Source organism: Perca flavescens, chromosome 18 (assembly GCF_004354835.1).
Source record: "Perca flavescens isolate YP-PL-M2 chromosome 18, PFLA_1.0, whole genome shotgun sequence".
NCBI lineage: Eukaryota > Metazoa > Chordata > Actinopteri > Perciformes > Percidae > Perca > Perca flavescens.
The window spans coordinates 22,043,277-22,063,335 of NC_041348.1; the positions used below are offsets into that span (position 1 = coordinate 22,043,277).

At 39.8% G+C, this 20,059-nt stretch overlaps 2 protein-coding genes across 2 annotated transcripts; both read left to right on the forward strand.

Moving 5' to 3' along the window:
* The first annotated feature begins 1,726 nt into the window (after nt 1–1,726).
* nfkbie (nuclear factor of kappa light polypeptide gene enhancer in B-cells inhibitor, epsilon) lies at nt 1,727–11,616 on the forward strand. The gene is made up of 6 exons (XM_028605455.1): nt 1,727–2,507; nt 6,965–7,067; nt 8,363–8,573; nt 9,123–9,211; nt 10,094–10,342; nt 10,731–11,616. Exons 1-6 carry the CDS (start codon nt 2,191–2,193, stop codon nt 10,797–10,799), a joined length of 1,038 nt encoding a protein of 345 aa, XP_028461256.1. The 5' UTR covers nt 1,727–2,190; the 3' UTR covers nt 10,800–11,616.
* A 1,427-nt stretch (nt 11,617–13,043) lies between these two features.
* slc35b2 (solute carrier family 35 member B2) lies at nt 13,044–19,829 on the forward strand. Its single transcript, XM_028605065.1, has 4 exons — nt 13,044–13,312; nt 15,333–15,520; nt 15,627–15,787; nt 17,830–19,829. Exons 1-4 carry the CDS (start codon nt 13,254–13,256, stop codon nt 18,760–18,762), a joined length of 1,341 nt encoding a protein of 446 aa, XP_028460866.1. The 5' UTR covers nt 13,044–13,253; the 3' UTR covers nt 18,763–19,829.
* The last annotated feature ends 230 nt before the right edge of the window (nt 19,830–20,059 follow it).

Below are 20,059 nucleotides of genomic sequence, written 5' to 3' on the forward strand. Positions count from 1 at the left end.
AAAAACAAGATTAAGATTAAAAAAATATTTTACATTCCTGCCATTTCTGTTTCTGTTTTGTAGACCACTATTTACACAAGAACCCTTTACCTTACAATTCTGGCACATGAGTCCCTGTTTATCATAACCCACAGTATGGACATTGGACTGGACTGCTGGCATAAAATGGAATAAATAAACACAACAGTAGATGACTTGAAAACAGATGGCGGCTCTTGGCAGCAGCAAAGGTTTCTCTCTGACAGTATTGTTTTATAGACTATATTTATGTTGAATCTGGCCCCCAGCAGAATGTAAGTGAGCCCTCTAATGGCCAAACCACAAGAAGCATTTTCATGTCAGAAAAGGAAACAAGAAATGATAACTGGGTTTTGTCCCGTCTTGACTGAGATAAATGAAGTTGTTGTTTGAATGTATCAATGGAAAGATAATGGAGCTCCTGCACGAGTTTGTAAAACAACAATGCATATTGTAAAGGCTGTACTGTATGTACAAATGTCTATGTGCAGATAGACATTGCAGTTGCTCCTAGACCAGGCTCATACCACACATTGCAGCACTAATGACCATTCCGTGTCACTGTCAAATTAAATTGGACAAGCTTTATGTTAACCTGCTTGTTCAGGTTTTTGCAGCTTCTCAAAAAAAGCCTAAAATCCCTTTGTATAATAAAGTGTTCGGGGTTTCATGCTGCAACCAGTGACAAGCCTTGCTATAGTAAAGATTAGGACTTCCGGTTATGACTTTAAAAAATAAAGCTTGTGTGTTGTTGAAGAATACAGTTTACTGAAGGGAAGGAAGCTTAAGGGAGAAACTTTTTGGTGAGCAAATTAATAAGACTTCATACTTAATAACTCAACTTAAATAATTAGACTTAAGTCACAAAAAAGCAGACTTGAACATGGCTGCTGTGTCAGACTGGAGACTTGACAGCAACAACAAGTCTCAAGTTATAATACTTACCTTGCATGGCCCGGCCATACAGGTTGATCATTTAACTATTAAGCATTAAAAACAACTTTGTCTAAGCTATGTAAAAAGTTTAATGGCACAGACTGATTTTAGAAGTATGCATTGCGTGACCTCATAACAACCTCATAATAACCTGACAAATGTTAATAGGCTTGATGTTCACTAACTCAAGCAGGGCTGAAGCCAAATGCTGAGGTCATGAGTTCATGAATTTTTTTATTTTTCACATTTTATTTACTCAGTTGACTGTTCAATTGTATGTTTTTTAATTATATAGTATATGTTTATATTTGTTGGCATTGTGTATATTTTATATTTGCACTCTTTCCTGTTTTATACAGCAACTGCTGCACAAAAATTTCCCTCAGGATAAATAAAGTTCTATCTTAAGGAAATGATTGAAAATCAATGGCTGCCAAAAATGTATTGCAAAATGATTAGTTGTGATTTAAGTATAATGTATTACTTGTATGTTTTTTTAAACAAGTCCTTTGACCCCCTAACCCCCCTCCCCCCTATTTGTTAAGCGACCTTGGGTACCATGAAAGGCGCTATATAAGTCCAAAAAAGAAAACACGATCTATTAAGTTACTAGCTCTGTTTTTGTTTTTTTAATAGTTTTATTTTGAAAATTGCAGCTCTTCCGCTGTTTTTGTTGGACCCTGACGCTTTTCCAGTTCAAGTGTGTGTGTGTGTGTGTGTGTGTGTGTGTGTGTGTGTGTGTGTGTGTGTGTGTGTGTGTGTGTGTAGCTATGTGTGTGTGTGTGTGTGTTTGCTCACGCGCACTGGGGATTCCCCCGCGTGACAAAAACAGCTTCGCCTTTCACATGTCAGCTTATCGCCTTTCATTGCTCATATGCTCTCCGCCTGGAGCCCATAATGTTACCGGATATCTAGACGACGGGCGGCCGTTTCGCTTTTTTTTTCGCTTGTTTCCAACCCTGTTCACGTTTGGAATGAACGTACAACAGTTTGAAACTTTAAAAACAACAATAATTGGTCAAAAGTGGAGGCCTTTTGCTGTAAGGCAATGCATTATCGGTTAGGGGCATGAAACGAAGCGGCTCGTTCCTCTGGTTTCACAAAGGTGCGGAGGTTTTCTTAGGTGTCAGTAGCCTCGGAGTCCGGTCACATCACCGAGCGGCGACAACACCCGCTAGTAGCCTTTAAATCCTCGAGGAAGGAGGGAGGGGGAAACCCAGCGAGGCCACCACCATCATGGCGAGCGAGGACTGTAGGAAAGATGACTTGCTGGAGGATAACCGCACAGATTCGGGCATTGACGCGTATCGTTTAATACTGAAGTCGGAGGATCCCCGGGAGCCGAGCGCCGACTTCAGCGGGCCAAGGGACAAGATTTCTACTGTGGAGGAGCGCCTGGACTCAGCCTATGGCTCCTCGTCCATCACGGTGGAGAGTTTGTCAGAGATAGTTGGGGGCTGCACGCTTTCCGGCGCTCAGGAGGAGCAAGTACAGAGCTCTGAACTCTCTGAGCAGGAGAACTTGCTAACGACCATAACTGAAGATGGAGACACGTATGTTTGTGTTTATTTTCCCAGTTTCATGTAAAAGCAAATCTTTTCTGAGCTTGCCTTGCTCTTTGCTTAATGGCCCCCTGTTGCATACTGCTGGATGAAGTTTAATCATGGTGCCTTGCAATAACTATGTTTCTCTCAGAGTTTTTGACAAACTTTTTACCAATAATGTCTGCTAAGTATTTCATTAAACAGTCTGCAGTATCCCAGAAATAACAAAGTTGGAAGAGAGGCAATTTACTCTTTAATTTATCACATCTTTTTTTTTTTTTTTTTTTTTTTTTATCCGCTCTCAAAAAAATATTTTCAAATGTTCCACCCACTTCTTTCTGAGCATAATTATGTTTTAATTAATTGACACTGTCCGTTGCTTTCTTTAAACATCAGTAGCTCTAGGGGTTAGGGCTGCAACTATGCCTAATCATTATTTTAATCATCGATTAATCTGTTTTATCAATAAAATGTCAGAAAATAGTGAAAAATCCCCACTAGTTTCCAAAGTAAAGAAGGACAACTTTAAATGTTTTTTTTTGTCTGACCAACAGTCCAAAACTGAAAGATATTTGGTTTACAATTTGGCCTATATAAAACAAGAAGAGCAGATCCACACATAGTTGCTTGAAAAATTGCCCTAAATTTAATTCTGTTGCTTAAGCTCTCCTAGTGGTGCAAGCAGCTCATACATTTTTTTTTTTTCCACTGGAGATTATGAACTTAAAACAAACATAAATGGAAGCTAATGAAGTCTGTAAATTACATTGAATTTGAGGCACAGTTCTTCCTGTGATACTGGTTTTGAGGGGGATTTCATAGCAGTGTGATACTGCAGACTTTTTTAATGAACTTTGTCCTTGTCATGAATGTGGACAGACTCTTGTGAGGCATCTCCGTCAGAAAACAGAAGTGAAACAGATAAGCCTGGACTTCCCCACGCACCACAGACAAAGAACATGTGTGAAGCAGCAGTGTGGACAGTCGGCTTTTGATCCAAGAAACTTGTTGATCAGGATAGGACAGTGTGTGCATGTTTTTATAGGTGGATCCGACAATTCTGTAGCTGCTGCCTTTTCTTTTTCTTTTATCACAGTTGACATCCACTGTAAAAATGTCAGTTGGTTACCTGCCACAATGGCTGTTTGCTTCTGTTCATTTCTCAGTTTGAGTAAATGAAACCGCTGCTTTTTGCACATAATCCAAACCTCCACACACAGCCTTATCAGCCCATGTTTCTTTTGTGACCCACTCATCTTGTGATGCAAAGTCATCAGTCTGTTTTGACGTGAAAGCAGGCCTGCTAATGACTCCTGCAGCCTCTAGTATAATCCAGCGACTGATGTAGTCCCAGCATTGTAGAAGTGTTGTTGTGTCTCTGACCTCTTTTCATTTCCGCTTGCTGGTTGTTAGGGCCACATGGTTTCATTCTCACACCCTAACTATAGATACTTGGGAGGGGAAAAACACCTGAAACGCACCACACTGTGCTCCTTAGACTGAGAGAGAATCATGCAAACATTACTTTTTCCCCCGTGGTTTAAAAAAAAAATTCTTATTCATTCAAGTCCTACTCAAACCAGGAAGTCCCTTTCACACTATTAGAGGTTTGCTCACAGGGTTGAATAGTTGGTAGGGCAGACGCATTATTAGTCAGCATCAGTCAGTGATGACATTAAACTGATTCAGCTATATATTTATTTATATTTATTATATATATTTAGAAATGCAACTAAGGATGAATATTTTTCTTGTTTAATTGATTAACTGTTTGGTCTATAGTGAAAAATGCTCATCACATTTTCCCAAAGTCAAATTCAAATTGCTTGTTTTGTCCAAAAAACGGTCAATAACTCAAAGATGTCCGGATTACTTTAAAGGAGCAGTGTGTAGGATTTAGGGGGATCTATTGGCAGAAATGGAATATAATATTCACAACTATGTTTTCATTAGTTTATAATCACCTGAATGAAACTAATAATCGCTATGTTTTCGTTAGCTTAGAATGAGCACTTTATAGCTACATAGGGAGCGGGTCTTTGTCGGTACCCGATCTGTGCTGCCTGCATGATCTATCATGCGCATGCGCAAGATGTAATGTAATGTATATAAGAATGGACCAACAGATCCCGTTGCTCTGGACGGAGACCAGTGAAGGATATTAGAAGCACTTTTCCGGTGAGCGCTGAGCGTTACTGCGCAGCCTCCAACTGACAGAGACAACGTAGATGTGACGTGAGCAACGTGTCTGAAAGTTGTAAGTCTTCTGGTAGCTGTGCCAAGAGAAATCTCAATCATTCCCAATCTTACAGATAAGGAGAGTGTAGGTATATGTAAGGAGATAACATGGGCACAGGATAATTATTGCGAACTAAAATGCTAGTTAACATTAGTAATTAAACTTAAACAGCTCATGTAAGTCGAAACTGCCCACGAGCTTCTCCTGTACTATATGGTAATTCCTCTACTATGCGACAGTAAGTCATTGGGTTATGAGACAATCGTTAGCTTATTTTTACAAAACCGTCTGCTACGGAGCCATAACGTGAGATACAAGGTAATGGAGCCTTTTATACATTGTCGTGTTTCTTTAGAAATAAACAACGGACAAATAGAGTCTTTAAACGCTTCAGATGGAAAGTTATTCACTGTCAAAATGACTTCAAAATGAATGGCAGTCAATGGAAAGCTAACGGGAGGTGATCGTTTTGTAGCATATAGGAGGTTTGAGTTCTGAAGCGAAGCTTACCCCCTTGGTAGGTACCGACAGTCCTCTTCTACGGAGTCCGCCATGTTGCACCACCTTGTTTCTACAGTAGTCCAGAACGGACAAACCAAACATTGGCTTTTTGCGTTTTTAACATAGACCATATAAAATAGGGAGGTAGTCTCCATGACGTCACCCATAGGTTTCTGAAGAGCCAAAATTAATCTTAAAGTGGGCGGCTCCCAGCCGTCGCCATCACGGAGCTGAGGCGGGCCGAATGAAGCCTACAGTCTATGCTTGCTTCCTGTGATGGCAACCACCTGTCACTCAAAGCAGCGCACCCTTAATTATGCAAAAGCCTTAATATAATTTAAATAGGTGAGGTATAAAATAATTCACACCCCGTACAGTTGTCATGAAGGGGTAACTCAGCTATAGAGACCAAAACTGTTTTTTGTACCAGGCTATAAACAGGTTTATTTCTGCTGTCAACTTGGGCATTTTAACATGGTTTTTTTTTTTTATATTAATTTTAAAAACAACCACAACAAATAATTGTCTCTGGGTGTAAAACAATGCAAACAAAACATTATGCAAGATATTAAAGTAGGATTTATTGATCAACCAGTTAAAAGGCACAAGTAATATGTCGCCCATTGCACCATAATTGCAGAGAGGTATTTGTTAAATCAGTTAGACAATACATTTGTTATTAATTTGCTGATGATTAAGTGATTTATATAGTTGCATTTAATAGTTTTTCTAGAATGCAGACTTAAGTGTTAAGCAACATTATCACAATGAACACTAAAGTAAACAGTTCAAACGTCTAGTGTAATATTTTACTGAAGGAAATGTCTGTACAGTGACATTGTGGCAACCATAGAGATCAAATAAAACGGTTTGTCTATTGGTGGCAACATTTGATTCCACACTGTCTGTCTATCTCTCAATAGTTAAATGACATGTAAACTCATTGCTGATCTTTAAGAGAGCACAGTATCTGCAATAAGGTACACTTTACAGCTTTCAGCCTGACATTTGACAAGCAACTTGAAGCTAAACTTTGATTTGAATCCGTTATGTGTTGTTCTAGTTCAGTCTAAATAAAGCACTAATGCTCGGTGCCATTTCCTGCTTTTTGCACACAAATGTTTGCTACAACTTCCCACTCAGGTTTTGAGGTTAGTGTGTTTTTGTTTTGTTTTGTCAACTAAAGCCTACAAGGATGTAACAACTAAGAGGTTATTTTTTATTTTTTTGGGGGGGCATTTTTAGGGCTTTATTTCACAGGACAGCTGAAGACATCAAAGAGGAGAGAGAGGCATGCAGCAAAGGGCCGTAGGTCAGAGTCGAACCCCAGCCCGCTGCGTCGAGGAGTAAACCTCTGTATGTGGGCTCCTGCCCTACCAACTGAGCTATCCGTGCGCCTAAAAGGGTTTTTTAACATGACCCTTTGACAGCTCGCTATGCTGTGTTCACTAAAAACTCTTGTATTGCTCAATACTCCAACCACTAAATCTTGCCATTTAGCCCACTAGGTCTAACATTTCAAGGTAGTCTCTTGTGATGAATACTAAGAAAAATTGTGAGGCAACATTTTCTGTCTCTTGTTGAAATGCAGTCTTTTTTTTCACTAGTACTCTACTACTGCTTTTGTGGGTCTATTGCTCAATGTAAAATAAGCAAGTAAGTAAGTGTGCATGTTTGTGCAAGCATGATGGATAAAGATATTTTTTTTTCTTTGCTCCTCCTGTAGAATCCTGCACTTAGCAATCATCCATGAAGATGAATTTATCGCCCAACAATTGATACAGCTTTTCCCAAAAGAAGTCCTGGACATCCAAAACAATTTATACCAGGTAAGTGCAATGTGGCTTTTTCCACTACACAAGCATACTGCAGCTTCTACTGGAATTTTTTTATCCAAAGTGACTTCCTCATAGTCAGTATCTTGATTGTGGAAACAGTGGCATTATTTATATCTCAGTACTTCCAGAGAGCTGTTGTTCCTCTTTATTTGCAGTCTGTCCTCTCTCACTGTGGGTGGTTCCAGTGTTAGCTCATAAGGGACTTTGAATGGAAACTCCCCTCCTCTACCTCCTGTAGAAATTGAACCACAGGGAGCTGTGGAGTGTATCCTTGTCTGGATGTGGGTGGAGGAGTTGTTCCAGTCCTTCAAGATGTCAGACCAAAAGTCTTGCTAGTGTAGAAACCAAAATGAAGACAAACTGACAGAACTGTCAAAAGGAAACATCTGAAGTTAAGACTCAGCACTTCATGCAGTGACTCAGCCTGAGCCATTTTGGTTGCCTAATTTCCTTCTCAGTAGTCATTCTAAGACCTCACATTAGGAGACATTACCAAGAAGAATTCTTTTTTACCCCTTCAGTTTTTTAAAAGAAAATCCCCTCTCATACATTTGCATACTGATTAAAAACAGGCAATGCATTTTTTTGGGCCCTTTTTTGCAGTTTTATTTTGTGTTGCACAGATGCAGTTCAGTCTTACTGACATTAAATGTTTATGAAAAATCAAGACATCATATATACCTCAAATTCTACACCTACAGTAGCATCTTTGGATCAGACTGCAGTGCAACCACAATCACTATTTTTGGACAGAAGGTGCAACTCTCACTTTGTCAGCTGGAATAGTTCTCTGTTAGTGTCTTTATTCATACCTATAACAATATAACAACCGCTGAATGACAACAGGTACAGGCCTGTTCTCTCTGGGTTGTTCAAAAGCTGGGAAATGCAGTGAATGAAGTGGCAGGGTTAAAGGACAATGGCTATACAAATGTATTTATCTTCTTTTGATTTAAATGTCAGAAAATTGTGAAAAACGTCTTCAAGTTGTTTGTTTTGTCCAACAGACAGTCCAAAATCCATAAGTATTAACTTTACAATGCTATAAATCGGAAGAAAATGGCAACTCCTTGCATATGCCGTAAGAAGATAGTAAATATCTTGCTTGGTAAAGTAGTTTTAGATTATTAAAGATTTTGCCAGTTTATCCCTCAATCAAGTAATTGACTTATTGGTGAAAAACAAAATCTGGCATGCATTGGTTATGATGACTAAATGGTATTTCATTTAACCAGAGACATGCAGTTTTGAACACATTGCATATGATCATCTTTGGTGATCCTCAGAGCCCTTTGCACTTGGCCACCTACCTGAACCTGACAGATGTTGTGAAGGGCCTGGTGGAGAAAGGTTCCAGTCTGGGGCTGCAGGACCAGGAGGGGAACACTGCACTCCATGTGGCCTGCCAGCATGGGCAGATAGAGTGCGCCACTAAGATGACCAGAGAGGTTTCCCCAAGCAAGCTGGCACCGGTCCTTGAGACCCAGAACTGGAGAGGTGAGGAAAAAGAGACTAACTGCTGCAGGGCCTCATCAGCCAACATTTTATTGCTGTTATTTCAGGCCAATTATATGCTTCTGATCTATGTGTATCATCTGTGTGATTTGTCCGTGGGTAGCTGAATTTGAACTTCCCACATTATGCAACTCAGATTTTTTTGTGTGTCCAAATGTAACTTGGCCTTTTATTGGGTTTAGGCCAAGACTTGTAATAGAAATAATTAACTTGGTTGCCATTACACAACCAGTATAGCATTAAAGTAATCAATTTTGAAACGCATCTGCCAAATTCACTTTTGTAAACTGCCTAGCTTCAACAGTTCAGTTCTGGTCCCACAGCTTTGTTTAGAAATTATAACTGTTGCAAAGGTAGCACAGATATGTCTAGTTTGCAAAACAACTTGTAGTTGATCTACAGTATGATTTAATGGTCTCAGTTTGATTTTATTATTTGGAAAATCTTACTTTTTTATATTAATATTTCAATCTCTTTTGACCTCAATTTGAACCCAATGTTCCACATTTCAAACAAGGTATGTACTTGCAGGTCTTGCCTGTCTTCACTTGGCTGCACTGAACAAGCAATATCAGATTATGAAGCTCCTGGTGAAAAAGAAAGCAGACCTAAATATACAGGTTAGTCTGTGAAATGGCTCCTTACTTAAATGCATCATATAGATGCATTTAAGGCTCTACTTAAAGGGTCAATCCACACTGAATCTGTCATCTCACAGAATAGAAAGTAGAAGATTTTTGTTTCTATGTACCGGTAATTAAGTGTAAAATTACCCCTTAAATAAGCTTTAAATTGTCCCTGATCTCAAACCTGTGACTCTGGCTTGCCACTAATAAGATTTAAGCTACATATCATACATTGTCTCTCTCAAGACATTTTGAAGAAAAAGAAGAAGATGAGAAAACAGTAGAGTTTGTGTAACTAGTCTCTGGGTAGGCTTTCCCAGCAGTATCCTTCATATGATCCAGCAATGCGCCAGTATTTATAATCACACTTTCAAACTGTGTTTACTGTGGCTGGCCTTATGTTCCGTTCTTGACTATAAATCTGCTGCAACTGTGTACTGCTGATAGTGATATGAGCTGAGCTCAGGGCTTCCTGCAGGATTCATGGAGACATAATTAGATTTGAGATATGATTAGGCTGGGCTGGCCAGCCACTCTTAACTTTCTATTGATGGAAGGGAACATGGCAGTCAGTCCCGAAACTACCCCAGACATTCCTCTCCATTTAAATCACCGGCCAAACATATCACTGTGCCTCACATCTGGTTTAGTATTATTGTTATTATTGTTGTTATTGTTATTATTATTATTATTATTATTATTATTATTATTATTATTATGTGACTTACTGCATCCTTTTCTTCCCAGCTTGCAAAATTTAAAGATATATGTGCGTACTCACAAACAGAAGAAATCTTGACCTTCTTTGATGGTATTGTCCAATTTGTGTAGCTTTAAAGTTTTTTTATAACTATTTTCCATCTACACCCCGTGCAGGAAGGAACCAGTGGGAAAACAGCTCTTCATCTCGCCGTTGAGCTGCATGATGTCACATCAGTAAAGCTGCTGCTCAGCAAGGGCGCCAATGTGGATGCTGCCATGTTTAACGGCTGCACACCTCTGCATCTCGCAGTGGGGAGACAGGACGCCGCCATCGCCAACCTCCTCTGCCAGTCTGGCGCTGACACAATGCTACGAAACATGGAGGACGAAACGGCGCTGGATCTGGCCGACGGCAATGATGATGTAAGTTAGTTTCTTCATTACAATGAACATGAGCACTGTGGTTTATTCTCAATCCTTCATACACCATTTGTATTCCTGCTGTTTCAGGAAACTACGGAGTTTTTTTTTTTTTTTTTTTTTTTTTTTTAGAAAGTGTAACTATATGTCACTAAAGATGTCATTTAAAGATTTATGGATTCAGGAGAAGGAAATGGGCTTAGGACTGAGTGCACCAGAAAGGGTAGAGAATTCATGAAAGATGGACTAAAACATTTGTTGGACTAAAACGTTGTTTTGGTCTTTTCATGGGTGTCGGATGTTTTGTTTTTCCTATCATCTGTTAAGGACTGCAATGAACAATTGGAGAATGCATCAGTAAAGTGTGACTTTTTGTATCCTTGTCTTTCAGATTCTGGCTCTATTTCCTTTTGATGACATCCAGATCTCCGGGAGGTCGGTGGTCAGTGTGAAGTTTTAAGCTGAATCAACCTTGGAATTGTCTGAAACTTCACTGTGGCTGGAACCTTTTGATTGAAAAAAAGGTTTTCAGTAAAATAGTGCCTCTATTTGTAGAACATTCTGATTTGATCTGTATTTAACCATTATTTAGACAAATATGCACACCATATCTTACTTCCCTCTGACAAAAAGTGATTTTGCTTAATCGAACACTGAAAAAGATCTATGTTTGTGAGTCATTGGTTAAATTATTCTGCTTCTTTTCACATGCCTATGGAGGGGCTGCAACAAAAGCCACCTCAATGTGAGTGCCAAACTTTCTATAAACATGTTCAATGTCTATAAAAAATTCTACCTCTTTATCACATTAACCTAGTTTTAATGACTAGAAATTGAACATGCAAATTGCTTTGTTTCACAGTTTCTCAAACTTAATCAGTGCTATCATTGCATTTTATTTCCACAGCCACAGAAAGACTTTTGAAGCAATGCAATCAGAGGCAGAACTAACATTTATATGTTGCATTTATTAAATGTAAAACTGTGTGTCACAAAGAGACCTGCAATTATACAAAGACAAACTAATCCCATCCCTGCTATTTGTTACAAAACGTGCAGCCCAAATAAAATGTAATATATAAGAAAAAAACGCAGCTTCATCTTTTTGTTTTTTTAGGTTTGCTTTCATGCTGTGAAACAGTTTTCTCTATTTATCTCATCTTATCCTTAATCTGCAGTAAACTTTTCCTGAACGTTGGTGTGTAATTGCACTGCCCTGTCTAGTTAATATAAGCATTGTGTTTATTTTGTAATAAAATGAAGAAGAAAAAAAACTCCCTGTATATTGTACTCTTTTCTGGGTAAAGGGAATTTTTGGGGCCATCCACCATCTGCTCTACACTGGTAAATCCAGGTTTGTCAAAAAGACTTGCAAACAGAGACAGAAGAAGAAATATGACTTGTATATTGCTATTTTAGTAAAAGGAGAAGTTAAGTAATTTAATGAGCCCTTTTTAGCTCACCTGTATAAATCCTGTATTTTTTTTTGTTCTTTGCATTTTATTTTAACTATGCATATACAGAAAATCACTACTGTGTTTTGTTTACAGCAAATGCATCCTATTATAAATGTATACAGTAAAAATAATAAGTTCACTTCATGACAAGGCTCTTTCATGAGAACACCAAGTTCTGTTCTTTGTTTCCTGTCCGCTGCCTTTGTAACCTATATCTTTTGTTTTCCTGTAAGTGGCTTCTTCCTCATGGCTCCTATAATACAATGACTGTGGAGTGATGGGAAATTCCACTTAGCTCCATCTCTTAAAGTATAAGCACATACCAACAACAAAGCAGGTTTAATAAGGTTTAGAATAATAAAATGGAAACTGTCAAGTAGGGATATTAGCCTGAATAATTATCAACAGTAATTACACTTAATCTTTAGCCAATCATTTTCAATAATCTTTCCTCTGATTCTTGTGCAAAAACAAGTTTATTATGATGACAGCTTCTAAACAGCTAGGACAGAGAGTTATGAAACTATACATACTTCCCTATTGAGACTATGGCCTGAAGCTATCTGTGTTTTATACTGTGTATTGTAGGTCATGCTGGTGTTGCCATGGGCTTTGTTAAAAACAGAAAGGTGTTGTAAAAAAGTTATATAAGCTAGTTTCCCTTATTTGAGTAAAGGTATAAATACTACAGTGTAAAATCCACTCTATTGCAAGTACAAGTCCTGCATCAGTTAATGTTTGAAAAGTAATAATACTCATTATGCAGAATGGCCACTTTTATTCTGTTGAATTCTTATGTGTATTATGTCATTCTTTTATTATTTCTCTTGCCTTAATGTGTGCATTTTAATGTTGCAGCTGCTTGAGGTGTAACTCATTTTAACTACTTTGTGTATTGTTGGGGAGTGTCTGGTACAGCTTCAACTACTTTCAAGGTGCGTGGAGAAAACTTCTTGAATGAAACGTGTTGGTCTCACAATAAAGTTGCTCTTTATTTGACAAGTGTTTCTGGAATTTTTACCTTTACTGCAAACTAAGTTTGTAAGTAAGTATGGCTGCTATTTATTTCTCTTTTGTATCCTTTTAGTATTTTAAAGATGTCACATGGTTTCTATGCTGTATTTCCTCTTCGATTTATAAATACATAATGTACAGCAACCAGCACCTTTGTGAATGAAATGTGCTTTCTTGCCTTGCAGTTACTCCTCCACACCGAAAGGGGGCAGGGCCGCCGCTGTTCTCAGTCTCCAGCATCCTCTGTTGGTTTTGAGCAAAGAGGTGGGGGCCTTTCCTACTCAAGTGAACACATCGGCCATTGAAGATAAGTAGAAGACATCAGAGCTGAAGGCGACTAGTCCAAAAGAAGACAATTAACATAATAATTAAAATACCGTTACCTGCCGGATCCGTGCGGCTTGATGCTCTGTTGCATCGGAGACGTTTGAGTCTGTCGGCGTATGTGCTGCGCCAGGTGTCAGGCCACAGAGTGTGGGAAAATGCCATCTTTTTCATGGAGGTACCGTTAGAGAATATGTCATGCTAAAGATGAGTTTTAGATATGTGGACAAGCTCGGCTGACTGTTGACTTGTATACTTGTCAGTGTGGCAATGAAGTCAATTAATCGTTAACTTTCGTAATTCATAATTACATTGACTGTCAGTGTGTTTTTGAAGTCCGCAAACAACCTGCTGGCTAAGTGAAACTGAACGGTTTGTGTACACGAACCGGTGTTAGAACGAATAGAAGCTATCCTAAGTTAGCTTTATATTTCCATACACATGTTTTCATTATACTTAAGCAATTACTTACTGTGTTTCGATATGTGTCAACAGAAATATTGTCCCTGTAGGGTCAAAATGGATACAGCTGAATGAACAATGTTACCCTGTAAGATATTGGATACGGAGACTCGGGAGTCACACAATTTGATAGCTGTGAAGCAGAAATATGGCTTAAAGTCCGGTACAGGTCATTGAATCAAATGGGTCACAGAATGTGGTGCAACACCGGTCAGGATTTCGGGTTTTTCCCTCCACACTGATGTATGTGTTTGCTAATTTATCCAGACCACACCCTCCGGCATAATAATAATATTAATTAAGTGGGATTGGGTCATCTTATTCTCTTTTTTTAGCCAGGGAATGCTGTGCTTTCACTCCATATTATCTGCTGTCACGTACTCGTACAAGACACAGGCACTCATACTCTCCTCAGGTACATTTTCCCTAGTTATCTCTCTCTCTCTCTATATCTCTCTCTCTCTCTCTCTCTCTCTCTCTCTCTCTGCCTCTGCCTCTGCCTCTGCCTCTCTGCCTGTGGTATAGCAGCCTGTGGGTTGGCCGCCCAGCCAGTGCAGTGAAATGCATTCCTCCATGTAATAAGTTGCTTGTTCGGAGCCCAGGTCTCTCTCTGCTGTGGACTACTGCCACAGCAGAGTCCCACACAAAGAGGCTCTGTGTGAGTCCCTGGGAGGAGACCCGGCCTCACTTTAAATGGGATTGCAATCTCAGTGCCACGACAGCAAGGAGCGCACACCTTTTTCATAGGAAACTAGGGTTTCATCACAGGTGTGCTTGAGTTATTATTGTTACTTAGGTTGCTTGTTGGGGTGGGTGATGAATCTCCTCTCAATTCTTCCTGATTAGTTTCACAGGTTACGTTTTGTTTACGTGATTCCGTACCTTTCATACTGTCCCTTTGGCTAGCATATGTTGTGCATGAAGACAGAGTAGTACACAAAATACTACATAATTACATAATTGCTGGAGTAGCAGTTTAACTATTTCTGTCATTATTGATCTGATTGCAAAATGTCTGTTCAAGGAGGCACCTTTCAGTGGCTTCTGCTTCAAGACCTCAGTTTAGAAGCACGATAACACGAGAGAAAGTCAATATGATTTGAGAGGAATTTACAAAACAATTGGGAGGAAATCATTGCATTTTTTTGAAAGGGTTACATTTATGGAACAGTGAGGAATTGAAAAAAATTTAGCTGTGTACGTTTTAAAAAAGTTAAAAATAATTAATTGAACAAAAATATGAATGCATGAAGGTGCAGAATACTGTAAGTTTGTCTTTTCCGTTTGATGTTCGCTGTAGCTTTAGCCTACACCTGTTTGGACTGCAGACATTTTTATTGTTGTATTGTCATGTATTGTTTTCAACTGCGATATTTTAATAAATGCCCTTTTTATGGGAGGAAGAAGGTATCATGAAATAGAGCTGACATGCTAACAAATTAACTTTAAAACCTTTGTATTGGCTACTTTAGTTTGTTTTTTATTATGAGTTCAGATGAGCTTAAGAACGTAGTAAACCGACATAACAATAAGCATTTTCCTATTTTTACCCATTATCAACATCAACAGCATTGTCATGATGATATTGATGGATTGTCTTGATGTATTGATAATCTTAACTGTATATTACAAAGAGAAATTAACCTGAGTTTGCTAAACTTTGAGTATTTTTTTTTTTTTATTCTGTTATGTATTGTAAAATGTAGCCTGATATACCATGTTGCATTGCCTTGTAGGGTTTGGCCTGCATTTGTGTTGCTTCTCTTCACTTCCACTGTGGCTGCTGATGAGTCATTACTACTGGAAGGCTGGCATGATGTCTGGCCCTTGCGCTTCCTCGTCAACATGCTGGGATACTTCACTATTATCATCCCTGGCTACTTCCTCATTCGCTACTTCAAGCGCACCAATTACTTAGAAACAGGTTTGGACTTGTATAATTCTGACATGTAATGCGGAGATGCATGCCAGTTAAAGACTTGTTTTTGTAGTTCCTTCCTGACTTTAATGTGTGTTTTCTTTTCTTTCAGGTAGTGGGTTTTGCTTCCCTATCATAAAGACCTGCGTGTATGGTAGTGAGGCCAAAACAGGTCTGTTGGATGACGTGTCGGTTGCACCCAGGAAAGAGGGTGATTCGGGCTCGTCAGTCAGACAGGTCATCAAATTAATCTTTTGTGCTGTTGGACTTCAGGTAAGGATCCTCCTAGAAAATACAGTCCTTGAGCTCTGTGTGGTCTAAAGGGATTGGATGGATAATACTATATGTATTTTCTTTTGTCTGATTGTGTAGCTGTGGGAGGGTTGTTTTGTTTGTTTTACAGTTTGCTTTGCTCGCAGCTCATTCGCTAATGTATTAAAAGATGCTTATGTGAAGCTTGTATAAAGGGAGGTGCTGGTAAACTGGTGCAGAGGGATAGGTCCTGGTAGTTACACAACTAACAGGATGAAGATACCTTGAATACAGTGTTTCGTTAGGAAGGGATCAAGTACATAGTGACATAAATAATGAGATACCCAAAAGGAAGCTGAACCACCCAATGGAACGGAATGGAATGGTTTTTAACAATATTCTGTTACAAAATAATCTAAGCTCAAAAGTCAAGAATCAACATAGGTGTGTGTGTGTGTGTACATACATACATACATACATACATACATACACTCACCTAAAGGATTATTAGGAACACCTATAAGATTTCTCGTTAATGCAATTGTCTAATCAACCAATCACATGGCAGCTGCTTCAATGCATTTAGGGGTGTCGTCCAGGTCTAGACAATCTCCTGAACTCAAAACTTAATGTCAGAATGGGAAAGAAAGGTGATCTAAGCAACTTTGAGCGTGGCATGGATGTTGGTGCCAGACGGGCTGGTTTGAGTATTTCACAGTCTGCTCAGTTACTGGGATTTTCACGCACAACCATTTCTAGGGTTTACAAAGAATGGTCTGAAAAAAGAAAAACATCCAGTATCCGGCAGTCCTGGGGGGCGAAAATGCCTCGTTGATGCTAGAGGTCAGAGAAGAATGGGCCGAGTGATTCCAGCTGATAGAAGATCAACTTTGACTCAAATAACCACTCGTTACAACCGAGATATGCAGTAAAACATTTGTGAAGCCACAACACAAACAACCTTGAGGCGGATGGGCTACACCAGCAGAAGACCCCACCGGGTACCACTCATCTCCACTAAAAATAAAAAAATAAGGCTACAATATGCACAAGCTCACCAAAATTGGACAGTTGAAGACTGAAAAAATGAGGCCTGGTCTGATGAGTCTCGATTTCTGTTCATTCAGATGGTAGAGTCAGAATTTGGCGCAAACAGAATGAGAACATGGATCCGTCATGCCTCGTTACCACTGTGCAGTCTGCTGGTGGTGGTGTAACGGTGTGGGGATGTTTTCTTGGCACACTTTAGGCCCCTTAGTACCAATTGGGCATCATTTAAATGCCACAGCCTAACTGAGCATTGTTCTGACCATGTCCATCCTTTTTTGACCACCATGTACCCATCCTCTGATGGCTACTTCCAGCAGGATAATGCACCATGTCACAAAGCTCGAATCATTTTAAATTGGTTTCTTGAACATGACAATGAGTTCACTGTACTGAAATGGCCCCCACAGTCACCAGATCTCAACCTAATAGAATATCTTTGGGATGTGGTGGAACGGGAGCTTCGTGCCCTGGATGTGCATCCCACAAATCTCCGTCAACTGCAAGATGCTGTCCTATCAATATGGGCCAACATTTCTAAAGAATGCTTCTAGTACCTTGTTGAATCAATGCCACAAAGAATTAAGGCAGTTCTGAAGGTGCAAGGGGGTCAAACACGGTCATAGTAGGGTGTTCCTAATAATCCTTTACACACAGTATCTCACAAAAGTGAGTACACCCCTCACATTTTAGTAGATATTTCATTATATATCTTTTAATGGGACAACACTGAAGAAATGACACTTTGCTACAATGTAAAGTATTAACATTAGACATTAATGGCTGTGTGTTGAGTTATTTTGAAGGGACAGCACATTTACACTGTTATACAAGCTGTAAACTTAATACTTTACATTGTAGCAAAGTGTAATTTCTTCAGTGTTGTCCCATTAAAAGATATATATAATGAAATATTTACTAAAATGTGAGGGGTGTACTCACTTTTGTGAGATACTGTATATAACTGGTCGATAAGTCTACTCTTGAAAAAGTAAAGTCATTTTTCTAATTCTTAGGTATCGTACCTGACATGGGGAGTCCTGCAGGAGAGGGTGATGACACGTTCGTACGGAGCCACGACTCCAGAAGAGGAGGGTGAGAAATTCAAGGACTCTCAGTTCTTGGTCTTCATGAACCGTATCCTGGCTCTGACGGTGTCGGGCCTTTGGTGCATCCTGTTCAAACAGCCTCGTCATGGAGCACCCATGTTTAAGTACTCCTTCGCCTCGCTCTCCAACATCATGAGCAGCTGGTGCCAGTACGAGGCCCTCAAGTACATCAGCTTCCCTACTCAAGTCCTGGCCAAGGCCTCCAAGGTAATCCCTGTCATGCTCATGGGTAAGATCGTCTCCCACAAGAGCTACGAATACTGGGAGTACTTTACCGCCGTGCTGATCTCAGTGGGTGTCAGCATGTTCCTGCTGTCCAGCACGCCCAGCAAGCACCCGTCCACCGTCACCACCTTCAGCGGGGTCATCATCCTCGTCGGCTACATCGCCTTCGACAGCTTCACCTCCAACTGGCAGGACAACCTGTTCAAGTACAAGATGTCGTCGGTGCAGATGATGTTCGGGGTAAACCTCTTCTCCTGCCTCTTCACTGTCGGCTCGCTGCTGGAGCAGGGGGCCTTCTTCGACTCGCTGGCCTTCATGACGCGCCACTCCGAATTCGCCTTACACTCCCTTTTGCTGTCCGTGTGCTCTGCATGCGGCCAGCTCTTCATCTTCTACACCATCAACCAGTTTGGTGCTGCGGTCTTCACCATCATTATGACCCTGCGACAGGCCTTCGCCATTCTCCTGTCTTGTTTCCTCTACGGTCACGCCGTCACCTTAGTGGGTGGATTTGGTGTTGGGGTAGTTTTCTTGGCACTTTTCTTACGGGTGTATGCACGTAGCCGCATGAAGTCTGGCCGGCGGTCAGCGCAGCCGCTCCCACAGAAGGTGTAGCACTCCGAAGTCACGCTAAACTGGGAACTGAGACCACGTTTTCTGTGGTGCTTTTTTGTCTATTTGTGTGTATCTTAGTTTTTTTTTTTTTTTTTTTTCTGTTCTTTTCCGTTGGTTTTTATTTTTCTTCTTCTGCAATGGTACAGAAAGGGATTTTGCAGTTTTGACTCTTACACCAAGATGCCCCCGGGGGGTCCATGTGATTTGTCAGGTCAGCAGTCACAGAAGTTTTTGAGTGCCTGTAAGATTGTCTTATACACGAGTCCCAAACCCTAAACTTTGCAAACTGCCTCTTTACCTCTTTCGCAATTAAACTGTAGAATATTTTTCCTAAACCACCGTACGTGGCTTGTGCAGCCAATTACAGGTTACTGTGACTCTGAAAAATGTATGTGAGCTGTATGGCTAAGCATTAATTTTAAAGCGTTAATGACATTGCCCCTTACTTAACTTTATCCCTACACTTTGCTTATCTCACAGTCCTCTATGTTAGAGAGCAGAGGCCCTTATGTGTCGTGGGATGTTATCTTGTAAAGCTGTCAACATAGCCTGCACACAATACTGTTTAATTCAAGGTATATTAAAATGGCTACCATGTGAAATAGAGGTTGGGAAATAACAGTTTGCTTATTAAATAGCGCGCTACTTACAAATTATATTATTTTACGCCGACATCAGTGAACCAGATGCTGCTGTGGGTACTTTTTGCACGCCATTATTTTAGGAAAACAAGTTTTTGTTTCTTACTTAATTAAACTTCGGACTAAACAGTCTTGTAAATATATCTCATAGTCATTGTTTATTTCCAACTCGTCTGTTGTGTACTTTTGTATAAGAACTGCTTCATGTGTTTTCACCGTTACATGTGAATGTTTGGAAGAATACTGAATTGATGATGATGCTCATGGCCGTCACAAGGATGTGAAGATAATGTAGGCCCAGGAGGGAGTTTGCAGAAAAGAATGCATACAAGGGAACCGCAGTGTTACTGGTAACTTGTTTTTATCATTCTACTATTTCCTCTGGTAACTGGATTAATAATAAAACATTAAATTAAATTAACACTATGAAGTGTAGAGGTTTGATTTTAAGGTTTCACATTGCTTGTGCTACAGGATTTGCCTCGTGGTCAGTGCTGTTTGCTTTGCAGGTAATACAGGGGGGGGGGCTCCGGTCAACAAAATGAACAACTGTACAGAGTTGGGTGTCATCTGCAAATAGATTTTAGTAGTTGTAAGTATTCCTCTCTGCCATCTCTCTGTATTTCTTCGGCTCTCTCCAGTCTTATCAAGAAAAA

What these genes read in the sequence shown, in the direction of transcription:
- slc35b2 (XM_028605065.1), top strand. Translation starts at nt 13,254, where the DNA reads ATGTGCTGCGCCAGGTGTCAGGCCACAGAGTGTGGGAAAATGCCATCT. An exon ending in ATGCCATCTTTTTCATGGAG is followed by an intron (nt 13,313 to 15,332) that starts GTACCGTTAGAG and finishes ATTGCCTTGTAG; the next exon opens with GGTTTGGCCTGCATTTGTGT. An exon ending in TTTGTGCTGTTGGACTTCAG is followed by an intron (nt 15,788 to 17,829) that starts GTAAGGATCCTC and finishes TCTAATTCTTAG; the next exon opens with GTATCGTACCTGACATGGGG.
- nfkbie (XM_028605455.1), top strand. Translation starts at nt 2,191, where the DNA reads ATGGCGAGCGAGGACTGTAGGAAAGATGACTTGCTGGAGGATAACCGC. An exon ending in ATAACTGAAGATGGAGACAC is followed by an intron (nt 2,508 to 6,964) that starts GTATGTTTGTGT and finishes CTCCTCCTGTAG; the next exon opens with AATCCTGCACTTAGCAATCA. An exon ending in AAGCAGACCTAAATATACAG is followed by an intron (nt 9,212 to 10,093) that starts GTTAGTCTGTGA and finishes CACCCCGTGCAG; the next exon opens with GAAGGAACCAGTGGGAAAAC.